Here is an 11,930-nt window from a genome sequence, read left to right as displayed (position 1 = left end):
AAAGTTAACTCAGTGTTGAACAACAGGATGACAGTGCTGTTAAAGTTAACGGCTGGTTGAGCGATAACAACCCTGGACGTCCTGGAAGTTAAATAAACATGAAATGATCAGAAAATATTCAGTTTTAAAATCTGAACATTTAATTCACCTTCTGTCTGTCCCAGTTCGGGACAACGTGTCTTGGTGGAAGGTTTATTCGCCTGCTGTCAGCTGGACCTGATTCTCTGCCTCCTCCCGAGCCAAGCCCCGCCCCGTTCAACCGATCTCCAGACCGGACGTCTCCAGACCGGACGTCTCCAGACCGGACGTCTCCAGACCGGACGTCTCCAGATCAAACGTCTCCAGACCGGACGTCTCCAGATCAAACGTCTCCAGCTCAAACGTCTCCAGCTCAAACGTCTCCAGATCGGACGTCTCCAGACCGGACGTCTCCAGATCAAACGTCTCCAGACCGGACGTCTCCAGCTCAAACGTCTCCAGCTCAAACGTCTCCAGATCGGACGTCTCCAGACCGGACGTCTCCAGCTCAAACGTCTCCAGATCAAACGTCTCCAGCTCAAACGTCTCCAGCTCAAACGTCTCCAGACCGGACGTCTCCAGATCGGACGTCTCCAGACCGGACGTCTCCAGACCGGACGTCTCCAGACCGGACGCCCCCGCCTGCTCCCACACACTGCTGTATGAGCGGTTGCCACAACTGTGTGTGGATTGAACACGCCGAGCAGCTGCTGGCGTTCTACCAGGATGGAGGCGAGCGGGCGCTCACCGCCATAGAGGAGAACGTGCTGGATGAGAACCTGAAAACTTACCTGAAGATGGAGATCCGACTGTTGAAGAAGACCTGAACGCACACACACCCTTTACTTATTTACTTGTTTCAGTTATAAACCTCATTTTCCTCTTGAATCTGGAACTGAAGGTTTTTCATTATTTAGTTTATTCACGTGTTCCAATAAAATGTTTTTACTGTGAAGTAAATGTTGAACTGCTGTCATGGAGTCTGAGAGAGAGAGAGAGAACCTCCATCAGTCTAAACCTCCATCAGCTGGTCTAGAAAATAGTCCAGGGTCCTAAAGCAGCTGCACCTTTCCTCATGGGAGGAGCCTGAGAGCTGAAAGCTCCGCCTCCATTCTACTGGTAGAAAACCTAGGAACCACGAGAGGGCAGCACTGAGAACCGAGTGTTCTGTAGAAAACCTAGGAACCACGAGAGGGCAGCACTGAGAACCGAGTGTTCTGTAGAAAACCTAGGAACCACCAGAGGGCAGCACTGAGAACCGAGTGTTCTGTAGAAAACCTAGGAACCACCAGAGGGCAGCACTGAGAACCGAGTGTTCTGTAGAAAACCTAGGAACCACCAGAGGGCAGCACTGAGAACCGAGTGTTCTGTAGAAAACCTAGGAACCACCAGAGGGCAACACTGAGAACCGAGTGTTCTGTAGAAAACCTAGGAACCACCAGAGGGCAGCACTGAGAACCGAGTGTTCTGTAGAAAACCTAGGAACCACCAGAGGGCAGCACTGAGAACCGAGTGTTCTGTAGAAAACCTAGGAACCACCAGAGGGCAGCACTGAGAACCGAGTGTTCTGTAGAAAACCTAGGAACCACCAGAGGGCAGCACTGAGAACCGAGTGTTCTGTAGAAAACCTAGGAACCACCAGGGGGCAGCACTGAGAACCAAGTGTTCTGATTTATTGGGTTCTGTTAAAAAGATTGTTCTAGATACGTTCTCCTCTCCTCTCCGCTGCAGCTCAGAGCTGAACCTGCCCACCAATCACCATCATTTAAGAATGGGCGGGGCATTTTCCAAGAGATCCGATTGGTCAGGAGGCGGAGCTTTACCCTCACTGTGATCTTATCCAGAACATATCCTGCTCCGGAGCAGGTTAGACATTCAGAGTCAGTTACCATGGTGATTTATCCTGGGAAGAAGTGAACCAGCGTCGTAGTACGGAAAACCAGAGCTAATCCTGAAGTTACTTAGATAAGAGAAAACCAGAGTTAATCCTGAAGTTACCTAGATAAGAGAAAACCAGAGTTAATCCTGAAGTTATCCAGATAAGAGAAAACCAGAGTTAATCCTGAAGTTACCTAGATAAGAGAAAACCAGAGTTAATCCTGAAGTTATCCAGATAAGAGAAAACCAGAGTTAATCCTGAAGTTACCTAGATAAGAGAAAACCAGAGTTAATCCTGAAGTTACCTAGATAAGAGAAAACCAGAGTTAATCCTGAAGTTACCTGGATAAGAAAAAATCCAGCGTCATAGTACAGGCCTCTGCCCCACTGTTGATGTTGATAACTGCCCCACCGGGGATAACTGCCCCACTGTTAATGTTGATAACTGCCCCACCGGGGATAACTGCCCCACCGGGGATAACTGCCCCACTGTTGATGTTGATAACTGCCCCACTGGGGATAACTGCCCCACTGTTGATGTTGATAACTGCCCCACTGGGGATAACTGCCCCACTGTTGATGTTGATAACTGCCCCACCGGGGATAACTGCCCCACTGTTAATGTTGATAACTGCCCCACCGGGGATAACTGCCCCACTGGGCACTGGACTCAGTGTCATACATGTGAACCCACTGCAGGTGAATCGCTCTCACACACATTGTGAGGGCAAATGAGGGGGCGGAGCCTGGTAAAGGTGGAGTAGCAGAAAGTGTTTGTGAAGGCGGATGAGGGGGCGGAGCCTGGTAAAGGTGGAGTAGCAGAAAGTGTTTGTGAAGGCGGATGAGGGGGCGGAGCCTGGTAAAGGTGGAGTAGCAGAAAGTGTTTGTGAAAGCGGATGAGGGGGCGGAGCCTGGTAAAGGTGGAGTAGCAGAAAGTGTTTGTGAAGGCGGATGAGGGGGCGGAGCCTGGTAAAGGTGGAGTAGCAGAATGTGTTTGTGAAGGCGGATGAGGGGGCGGAGCCTGGTAAAGGTGGAGTAGCAGAAAGTGTTTGTGAAGGCGGATGAGGGGGCGGAGCCTGGTAAAGGTGGAGTAGCAGAATGTGTTTGTGAAGGCGGATGAGGGGGCGGAGCCTGGTAAAGGTGGAGTAGCAGAAAGTGTTTGTGAAAGCGGATGAGGGGGCGGAGCCTGGTTAATCTCCAGCCGGGGCTCAGCCTATAAGAGCAGCTCTCAGCCTCCGTCGGCTTCACAGCAAATCGGGTGTAGAAGTTCACTCCTCTGCTGGATCACAGCAGCTCATCTGGCTGTTCTCCACCCAGCAGCTGGTGAGTAGACACACAACTCCATCACAGCTCCATCCATCATCATCTTATTATTATTATCATCATCATCATCCTCCTCCTCACCCAGACTCTGTTTCCTGGAGGGTTTGTTCAGCCGAGTCTCTGCTGAGGTTTTTATCTTCGTGTCACTAAAACACCATCAAACTTCTTCTTCTGTCCAAAAACAGTGAAAAGTGAAAAATTACTTCAAGAGAGTCTGATATCCTTTAATTGCATTTAAAACATTTCTAATTATTTAAAAAAATATTTTTTGTCATTGAATTAATTTATTACCTAGTTTTTGGTTCTTTTTTTTTTATTCTTGAAATTTTTTATTTTTTTTTCTAAAATATTTACTAAAATAGGAAAAGAATTGTGTATTATTTTCTGACCAGCCAGCGTGTGTGTACTTTATGTTCATAAACCGGATTAAAATGAACAAACGCAGGCTTTAGATCACATTTCATCACAACTCAATCTGAACGGTCGGAGGAAAACATGAAATTAGAAAGTTATTTACAAGTTTTTGAAGTTTATTTGAGATCGTTTGATTTGAATGTTTGTGACCAAGCAGGTGTGTCAGTGTCCAGAACGGTCCGGTCAGCGGGACGGTCAGGGGGACGGTCAGGGGGACGGTCAGCGGGACGGTCAGGGGGACGGTCAGGGGGAAGGTCGGGGGGACGGTCAGGGGGACGGTCAGCGGGACGTCAGCGGGACGTCAGGGGGACGGTCGGGGGGAAGGTCGGGGGGACGGTCAGGGGGAAGGTCGGGGGGACGGTCAGGGGGACGGTCAGCGGGACGGTCAGTGGGACGGTCAGGGGGACGGTCAGCGGGACGGTCAGCGGGACGGTCAGGGGGACGGTCAGCGGGACGGTCAGCGGGACAGATTGATCACTTCAGTGCAGAGCTCAGCAGTGTGCAGCTCTAACCAGATTACTCACACTTGAAATGGAGAAGGAGGACTGCTTGTTAACTTGAGCCGGAGATTATAGAGATTATGGAGATTATGGAGAATTGGGTCGTGGTCAGTGTTGTTGTCCATCTAATAGAGAGAACTCTGGTGTACGATGAATTCCGGTGTACGATGAACTCCGGTGTACGGTGAACTCTGGTGTACGATGAACTCTGGCGTACGATGAATTCCGGTGTACGGTGAACTCTGGTGTACGATGAATTCTGGTGTACGATGAATTCTGGTGTACGATGAACTCTGGTGTACGATGAACTCTGGCGTACGATGAACTCCGGTGTACGATGAATTCTGGTGCACGATGAACTCCGGTGTACGATGAACTCCGGTGTACGATGAACTCCGGTGTACGATGAACTCCGGTGTACGGTGAACTCCGGTGTACGATGAACTCCGGTGTACGATGAACTCCGGTGCACGATGAACTCCGGTGTACGATGAACTCCGGTGCACGATGAACTCCGGTGTACGATGAACTCTGGTGTACGATGAATTCCGGTGTACGGTGAACTCCGGTGCACGATGAACTCCGGTGTACGATGAACTCCGGTGTACGATGAATTCTGGTGCACGATGAACTCCGGTGTACGATGAACTCCGGTGTACGATGAACTCCGGTGTACGGTGAACTCCGGTGTACGATGAACTCCGGTGCACGATGAACTCCGGTGTACGATGAACTCCGGTGTACGATGAACTCCGGTGTACGATGAACTCCGGTGTACGGTGGCTGGTGCTCTGTGGGGCTCTAGGAGGAGGATCACTGCTGGGGAAGTCACACTGAGGTGACAGGAGCTGCCTGGAGATACGACAGCTTCTATTTACCTGAAACGATTCAACCAAACAACAAGTGTCCTGTGGGGTTCCTCAGGGTTCCTCAGGGTTCCTCAGGGTTCTGGAGTTGAGCCATTGGAGAAGATAATCAGGAGGTCATTGTCCTCTGATCAGACATCGTCCCACAACGTGAAACTGAAAGACGAAGACAAACAGACGCTCCTCAGTGAACCAAGAACAAGGAGCTTCGTCCTCCATCGTCCCACTTCTCATTTTACAGACCAACGTTCAGGGTTTCTGATGAAGAATCACTGCAAAGAGGTTTTCAGGCTGCAGTCAACCACCGCTTCTTCTCTGTGACCTCAGCTTCAGCTTCAGCTTCACTCCTGGTCTGTTGGACTTCAGCTTCAGATTGACTCCTGGTCTGTTGAACTTCAGCTTCAGCTTCAGATTGACTCCTGGTCTGTTGAACTTCAGCTTCAGCTTCAGATTGACTCCTGGTCTGTTGGACTTCAGCTTTAGATTGACTCCTGGTCTGTTGGACTTCAGCTTCAGCTTCAGATTGACTCCTGGTCTGTTGAACTTCAGCTTCAGCTTCAGATTGACTCCTGGTCTGTTGGACTTCAGCTTTAGATTGACTCCTGGTCTGTTGGACTTCAGCTTCAGATTGACTCCTGGTCTGTTGGACTTCAGCTTTAGATTGACTCCTGGTCTGTTGGACTTCAGCTTCAGATTGACTCCTGGTCTGTTGGACTTCAGTTTCAGCTTCAGATTGACTCCTGGTCTGTTGAACTTCAGCTTCAGCTTCAGATTGACTCCTGGTCTGTTGAACTTCAGCTTCAGCTTCAGATTGACTCCTGGTCTGTTGGACTTCAGCTTCAGATTGACTCCTGGTCTGTTGAACTTCAGCTTCAGCTTCAGATTGACTCCTGGTCTGTTGGACTTCAGCTTCAGATTGACTCCTGGTCTGTTGAACTTCAGCTTCAGCTTCAGATTGACTCCTGGTCTGTTGAACTTCAGCTTCAGCTTCAGATTGACTCCTGGTCTGTTGGACTTCAGCTTCAGATTGACTCCTGGTCTGTTGAACTTCAGCTTCAGCTTCAGATTGACTCCTGGTCTGCTGGACTTCAGCTTCAGATTGCAGATAAATATCTTGTAGATTTGTCCTGATTGCAGCGTCATTATTAGAAGAAACTTTCTATCATCTGAAGAAGCTTTTCTTTCTCTTGTTCCTCCTGAAGTCTTCACCCAGACCGTTTGCTCCAGGAGCCCCGCCCACCAGCAGGAGCCCCGCCCACCAGCAGGAGCCCCGCCCACCAGCAGGAGCCCCGCCCACCACCAGCCCCTTTGACCACTGCTGGAAATGAATCTGGAACCACCAAAAGCTGAGATCAAGTCTGCCACCCGGGTCACCGGAGGCCCCGCCACGCCACGCAAGGGCCCCCCCAAGTTCAAGCAGAGGCAGACCCGTCAGTTCAAGAGCAAGCCCCCCAAGAAGGGCATCCAGGGGTAGATATGACTGCCATGATGTGTGATGTTCTGCTGACTCTGCCCCCTGCAGGCAGTCCCAAAGGGGAGCCTGACCTCCTGACCTCCTCACCCCCTCACCTCCTCACCCCCTCACCTCCTCACCCCCTCATCTTGTGACCTCCTGATTTCCTCACCTCCTCACCTCCTCACCTCACCTCCTCACCCCCTCACCTCCTCACCTCCTCACCCCCTCATCTTGTGACCTCCTGATTTCCTCACCTCCTCACCCCCTCACCTCCTCACCTCACCTCCTCACCCCCTCATCTTGTGACCTCCTGATTTCCTCACCTCCTCACCTCCTCACCTCCTCACCTCCTCACCTCCTCACCTCCTCACCCCCTCACCTCCTCACCTCACCTCCTCACCCCCTCATCTTGTGACCTCCTGATTTCCTCACCTCCTCACCCCCTCATCTGCTCACCTCCTGACCTCCTCACCCCCTCACCTCCTTACCTCCTCACCTCCTCACCCCCTCACCTCCTCACCCCCTCACCTCCTCACCTCCTCACCTCCTCACCTCCTCACCCCCTCACCTCCTCACCTCACCTCCTCACCCCCTCATCTTGTGACCTCCTGATTTCCTCACCTCCTCACCTCCTCACCTCCTCACCTCCTCACCTCCTCACCCCCTCACCTCCTCACCTCACCTCCTCACCCCCTCATCTTGTGACCTCCTGATTTCCTCACCTCCTCACCCCCTCATCTGCTCACCTCCTGACCTCCTCACCCCCTCACCTCCTTACCTCCTCACCTCCTCACCCCCTCACCTCCTCACCCCCTCACCTCCTCACCTCTTCACCTCCTCACCCCCTCACCTCCTCACCCCCTCACCCCCTCACCCCCTCACCTCCTCACCTCTTCACCTCCTCACCTCCTCACCCCCTCACCTGCTCACCTCCTGACCTCCTCACCCCCTCACCCACTCACCTCCTCACCTTCTGACCCCCTCACCTCCTGACCTCCTCACCTTCTGACCTCCTGACCTCCTCACCTCCTCACCTCCTGACCTCCTCACCTTCTGACCTCCTGACCTCCTCACCTCCTCTCCCCCTCACTTCCTGACCTCCTGACTTCCTGACCTCCTGACTCCCTGACCTCCTCACCTCCACACCCCCTCATCTTGTGACCTCCTGATTTCCTCACCTCCTCACCTCACCTCCTCACCCCCTCACCTGCTCACCTCCTGACCTCCTCACCCCTCACCTCCTTACCTCCTCACCTCCTCACCCCCTCACCTCCTTACCTCCTCACTTCCTCACCCCTCACCCCCTCACCTGCTCACCTCCTGACCTCCTCACCCCCTCACCCCCTCACCTCCTTACCTCCTCACCTCCTCACCCCTTCACCTCCTCACCCCCTCACCTGCTCACCTCCTTACCTCCTCACCCCCTCACCTCCTGACCACCTCACCCCCTCACCTCCTCACCTCCTCACCTTCTGACCCCCTCACCTCCTGACCTCCTCACCTTCTGACCTCCTGACCTCCTCACCTCCTCACCTCCTGACCTCCTCACCTTCTGACCTCCTGACCTCCTCTCCCCCTCACTTCCTGACCTCCTGATTTCCTCACCTCCTCACCTCACCTCCTCACCCCCTCACCTGCTCACCTCCTCACCCCCTCACCTGCTCACCTCCTGACCTCCTCACCCCTCACCTCCTTACCTCCTCACCTCCTCACCCCCTCACCTCCTTACCTCCTCACTTCCTCACCCCTCACCCCCTCACCTGCTCACCTCCTGACCTCCTCACCCCTCACCTCCTTACCTCCTCACCTCCTCACCCCCTCACCTCCTTACCTCCTCACTTCCTCACCCCTCACCCCCTCACCTGCTCACCTCCTGACCTCCTCACCCCCTCACCTCCTTACCTCCTCACCCCTTCACCTCCTCACCCCCTCACCTGCTCACCTCCTTACCTCCTCACCCCCTCACCTCCTGACCACCTCACCCCCTCACCTCCTCACCCCTTCACCTCCTCACCCCCTCACCTGCTCACCTCCTTACCTCCTCACCTCCTCACCCCCTCACCTCCTCACCTCACCTCCTCACCCCCTCACCTCCTCACCCCCTCATCTTGTGACCTCCTGATTTCCTCACCCCCTCACCTCCTCACCCCCTCACCTGCTCACCTCCTCACCTGCTCACCTCCTGACCTCCTCACCCCCTCACCTCCTCACCTCCTCACCCCCTCACCTGCTCACCTCCTGACCACCTCACCCCCTCACCTCCTCACCTCACCTCCTCACCCCCTCACCTCCTCACCCCCTCACCTGCTCACCTCCTGACCTCCTCACCCCCTCACCCCCTCACCTCCTCACCCCCTCACCTGCTCACCACCTCACCTCCTTACCTCCTGATCACCTCACCTCTTTTTGTGTTTGCAGCTTCGGGGATGATATTCCAGGCATGGAGGGCTTAGGCACCGGTGAGTCACACTTCACACACATGCTCTATAATCAGATGTTAGTGGAGGAAGATGCTCTATAATCTGATGTTAAAAGACGGAGATGCTCTATAATCCGATGTGTGACTAATGCCCCCCCCCCCCCCCCCGCCCACAGACATCACCGTCATCTGCCCCTGGGAGGCCTTCAACCACCTGGAGCTTCATGAGCTGGCTCAGTACGGCATCATCTGAACGTCCTGCAGCTCCAAGGAGACGACCCTCTGCTTCGCTCACATAACAAACTGGAGCTTCAACTTCCAGCCGATCTAAACCTGAATTCTGTCCAGCCGACAGCAGCTCCTCATGAGCAGAGCCTCTCCTCCCTCTGCTTTGACCTCCACCTGACCCCAACATCTACACCTTCCAACATATCCCCACCTTCCTGCTGGCAGTTTCTCCTCATTTCTTCCCCACAGAACAAGATAAGGAATGTCCAGGCAACACCAATGTCTACATTTCAACACCAAAACCTTGTTTTCTGCATCCGTCACTTCTACTGCTGTTTGCTCCCGTCACTGATTTCTACGTCTTCCTGATGTAGTTCCATGTTTATGTAAGGATGTATTGTCTCTTTATTATTGGTTATTTCTCCTACTTTCACACGACAGTGTTCATGTGTGTTTGAGCTTCATGAAGAGAAGAACATTGATCCTCCTTCATCATTCTGTTTATTCTGACTCCATCTCCCTCATCGCTCTGCTCCACCCTCCACATCACTCTGCTCCACCCTCCACATCACTCTGCTCTCCCCTCCACATCGCTCTGCTCCACCCTCCACATCACTCTGCTCCACCCTCCACATCACTCTGCTCCACCCTCCACATCACTCTGCTCCACCCTCCACATCTCCCTCCCCCTTCCACATCACTCTGCTCTCCCCTCCACATCACTCTGCTCCACCCTCCACATCACTCTGCTCCACCCTCTACATCACTCTGCTACACCCTCCACATCACTCTGCTCCACCCTCAACATCACTCTGCTCTCCCCTCCACATCACTCTGCTCCACCCTCCACATCACTCTGCTCCACCCTCTACATCACTCTGCTCCACCCTCTACATCACTCTGCTCCACCCTCCACATCACTCTGCTCCACCCTCAACATCACTCTGCTCCACCCTCCACATCACTCTGCTCTCCCCTCCACATCTCCCTCCCCCTTCCACATCGCTCTGCTCCACCCTCTACATCACTCTGCTCCACCCTCCACATCACTCTGCTCTCCCCTCCACATCTCCCTCCCCCTTCCACATCGCTCTGCTCCACCCTCCACATCACTCTGCTCCACCCTCCACATCACACTGGAAACACCAAGCAAACCCTCATGATGATGAAGCTAATGATGATGATGAAGGTGATGAGGATGAGGATGATAATGAACCTGATGATGATGATAATGAAGATGAAGCTGCTGCTGCTGATGAAGCTTATGATGATGATAATGAAGAAGCTGAAGATGATGATGATGAAGATAAAGATGGGAGTGGCTGTGGGGCAGGACAGCAGAGGTGGAGTGGAGGGATGTTTTGCTGACGGTGTGATGAAGCTCCTCTACAGGATGACGGGAAAATAAAACATAAAAAGGAAAATAAAACTTCTGATCTGTTTTGTAACGTACATTTCTAGAAGGAAGGTTTCAGAAATGAGGCCCCTGGTCCTCACTTCTCCCAAACTATCTTACCGGTGTCGTCCCGGCCTCCACCCATCCTCCATGAAAATGCCCTGTATGGTGCTGGTTGGTCGTCCCGGCCTCCACCCATCCTCGTTTTAGAGGTCCTGTATGGTGCTGGTTGGTCGTCCCGGCCTCCACCCATCCTCGTTTTAGAGGTCCTGTATGGTGCTGGTTGGTCGTCCCGGCCTCCACCCATCCTCGTTTTAGAGGTCCTGTATGGTGCTGGTTGGTCGTCCCGGCCTCCACCCATCCTCGTTTTAGAGGTCCTGTATGGTGCTGGTTGGTCGTCCCGGCCTCCACCCATCCTCGTTTTAGAGGTCCTGTATGGTGCTGGTTGGTCGTCCCGGCCTCCATTGGCCTGGTGTGGTCGGCTCCCACAAGACAGTTGCTGAAGATGGTGTCTCTGGGTGTGGAGCTTCATCTCCTCATTACATTGACCCGAGCGCCACCTAGTGGGTAAACATCAGAACTGCACACATGACCAGGGTGTCAAGGGTGTGGGGGAGGAGTAGAGGGGTAAAGGATGTAACCCCCCCCCCCCCTTCAATTAGATATTCAAAGACATTTTTTGGACATTTTTAGTTTTCTTTGCTGGGGAAGTTTCATTAATTGCTAACAAAGGCGGACAGGTGTTCTAAAGAGGGAAGATCATTTGGGGGGACCAGGAGCCTCATTTATAAAACCTCCTGTCGGGTTCCTACTAGAAATGTAAGTGCGCCCAAAAGCTGAAAATGGCGTGCGCCGAAAACAATTCGAATCAATCTGCACGCACTTTCCTTTTATAAATCCCAATCCACTTGTAAGGTGAGAGTTCAGGCCCCGCCCTCAACACGCCCACTTTCTACCATAAATGGTCAACGCAAAGTGGCTCGTCAATATTTTTGCATCTCAATCAGCCTATTGATCGTCGGCATTTGACGCTAAATCCTGGCAGAAAAGACAAAGAAAAATAATTTTACTGAGAGAGAAAAAGTCATAGAGGAGGTGGAGGTCAGGAAAATTAGATTATTTGGTGTCACAGTAGTGGAATCACTAATAAACGAAAAAAACAAAAAGAAGATCGGCAGCGCGTCGTCACTGCTGTCATTAGTGTGAGTCCCAGAGAGATCAGTGACTGCAGAGGTGGAGAAGAAGAGTCTGGTGTGAAGGTGGAGGTCAGAGGAGAGTGACATCATGGAGGAGAGTGACATCATGGGTCAGCACCAGAGCACACCGCTGGACACCAAAACAGCCTCCATGCTTGTGACTCCAGCGTGTGTCGGAGAGGAAGGAGACAGTTTGGTGGAGACACAGCGGACCGATAAAGTTCAGTTTTATCTCT

The 11,930-nt window shown here is 52.7% G+C and overlaps 2 protein-coding genes across 5 annotated transcripts in view; both read left to right on the top strand.

The window, feature by feature from the left end:
- Nucleotides 1–3,219, top strand: part of oxld1 (oxidoreductase-like domain containing 1) — a 4,013-nt gene extending 794 nt beyond the window's left edge. The window contains exon 2 of one of the 2 annotated variants that reach the window (XM_080465730.1): nt 165–3,219. In XM_080465730.1, the coding sequence (XP_080321856.1) occupies nt 165–845 (681 nt within the window). In that variant the 3' untranslated portion in view covers nt 846–3,219. The remainder of the gene's footprint in view (nt 1–164) is intronic. The other variant, XM_080465731.1, reaches the window with a different exon arrangement.
- On the top strand, nt 3,137–11,651 carry pde6gb (phosphodiesterase 6G, cGMP-specific, rod, gamma, paralog b). Of its 3 annotated transcripts, none has more exons than XR_013935425.1 (5): nt 3,137–3,219; nt 6,202–6,469; nt 8,874–8,914; nt 9,051–10,125; nt 10,189–10,503. XR_013935425.1 is itself a non-coding variant. In XM_080465752.1 (4 exons), exons 2-4 carry the CDS (start codon nt 6,324–6,326, stop codon nt 9,125–9,127), a joined length of 264 nt encoding a protein of 87 aa, XP_080321878.1. In that variant the 5' UTR covers nt 3,137–3,219; nt 6,202–6,323; the 3' UTR covers nt 9,128–11,651. The 3 variants fall into 3 exon arrangements, 1 of the variants encoding a protein (XP_080321878.1); XR_013935426.1 differs by having other exon boundaries at nt 3,143–3,219; nt 9,051–9,488; nt 10,253–10,503; XM_080465752.1 differs by having other exon boundaries at nt 9,051–11,651.
- Nucleotides 11,652–11,930: the final 279 nt, after the last annotated feature.

The sequence above is a fragment of the Lipophrys pholis genome (genome assembly GCF_963383615.2).
Source record: "Lipophrys pholis genome assembly, chromosome: 1".
Taxonomy (NCBI): domain Eukaryota; kingdom Metazoa; phylum Chordata; class Actinopteri; order Blenniiformes; family Blenniidae; genus Lipophrys; species Lipophrys pholis.
The sequence above is the reverse complement of the archived record's forward strand: the minus strand, read 5'-3'. Positions and strand labels throughout refer to the sequence as shown.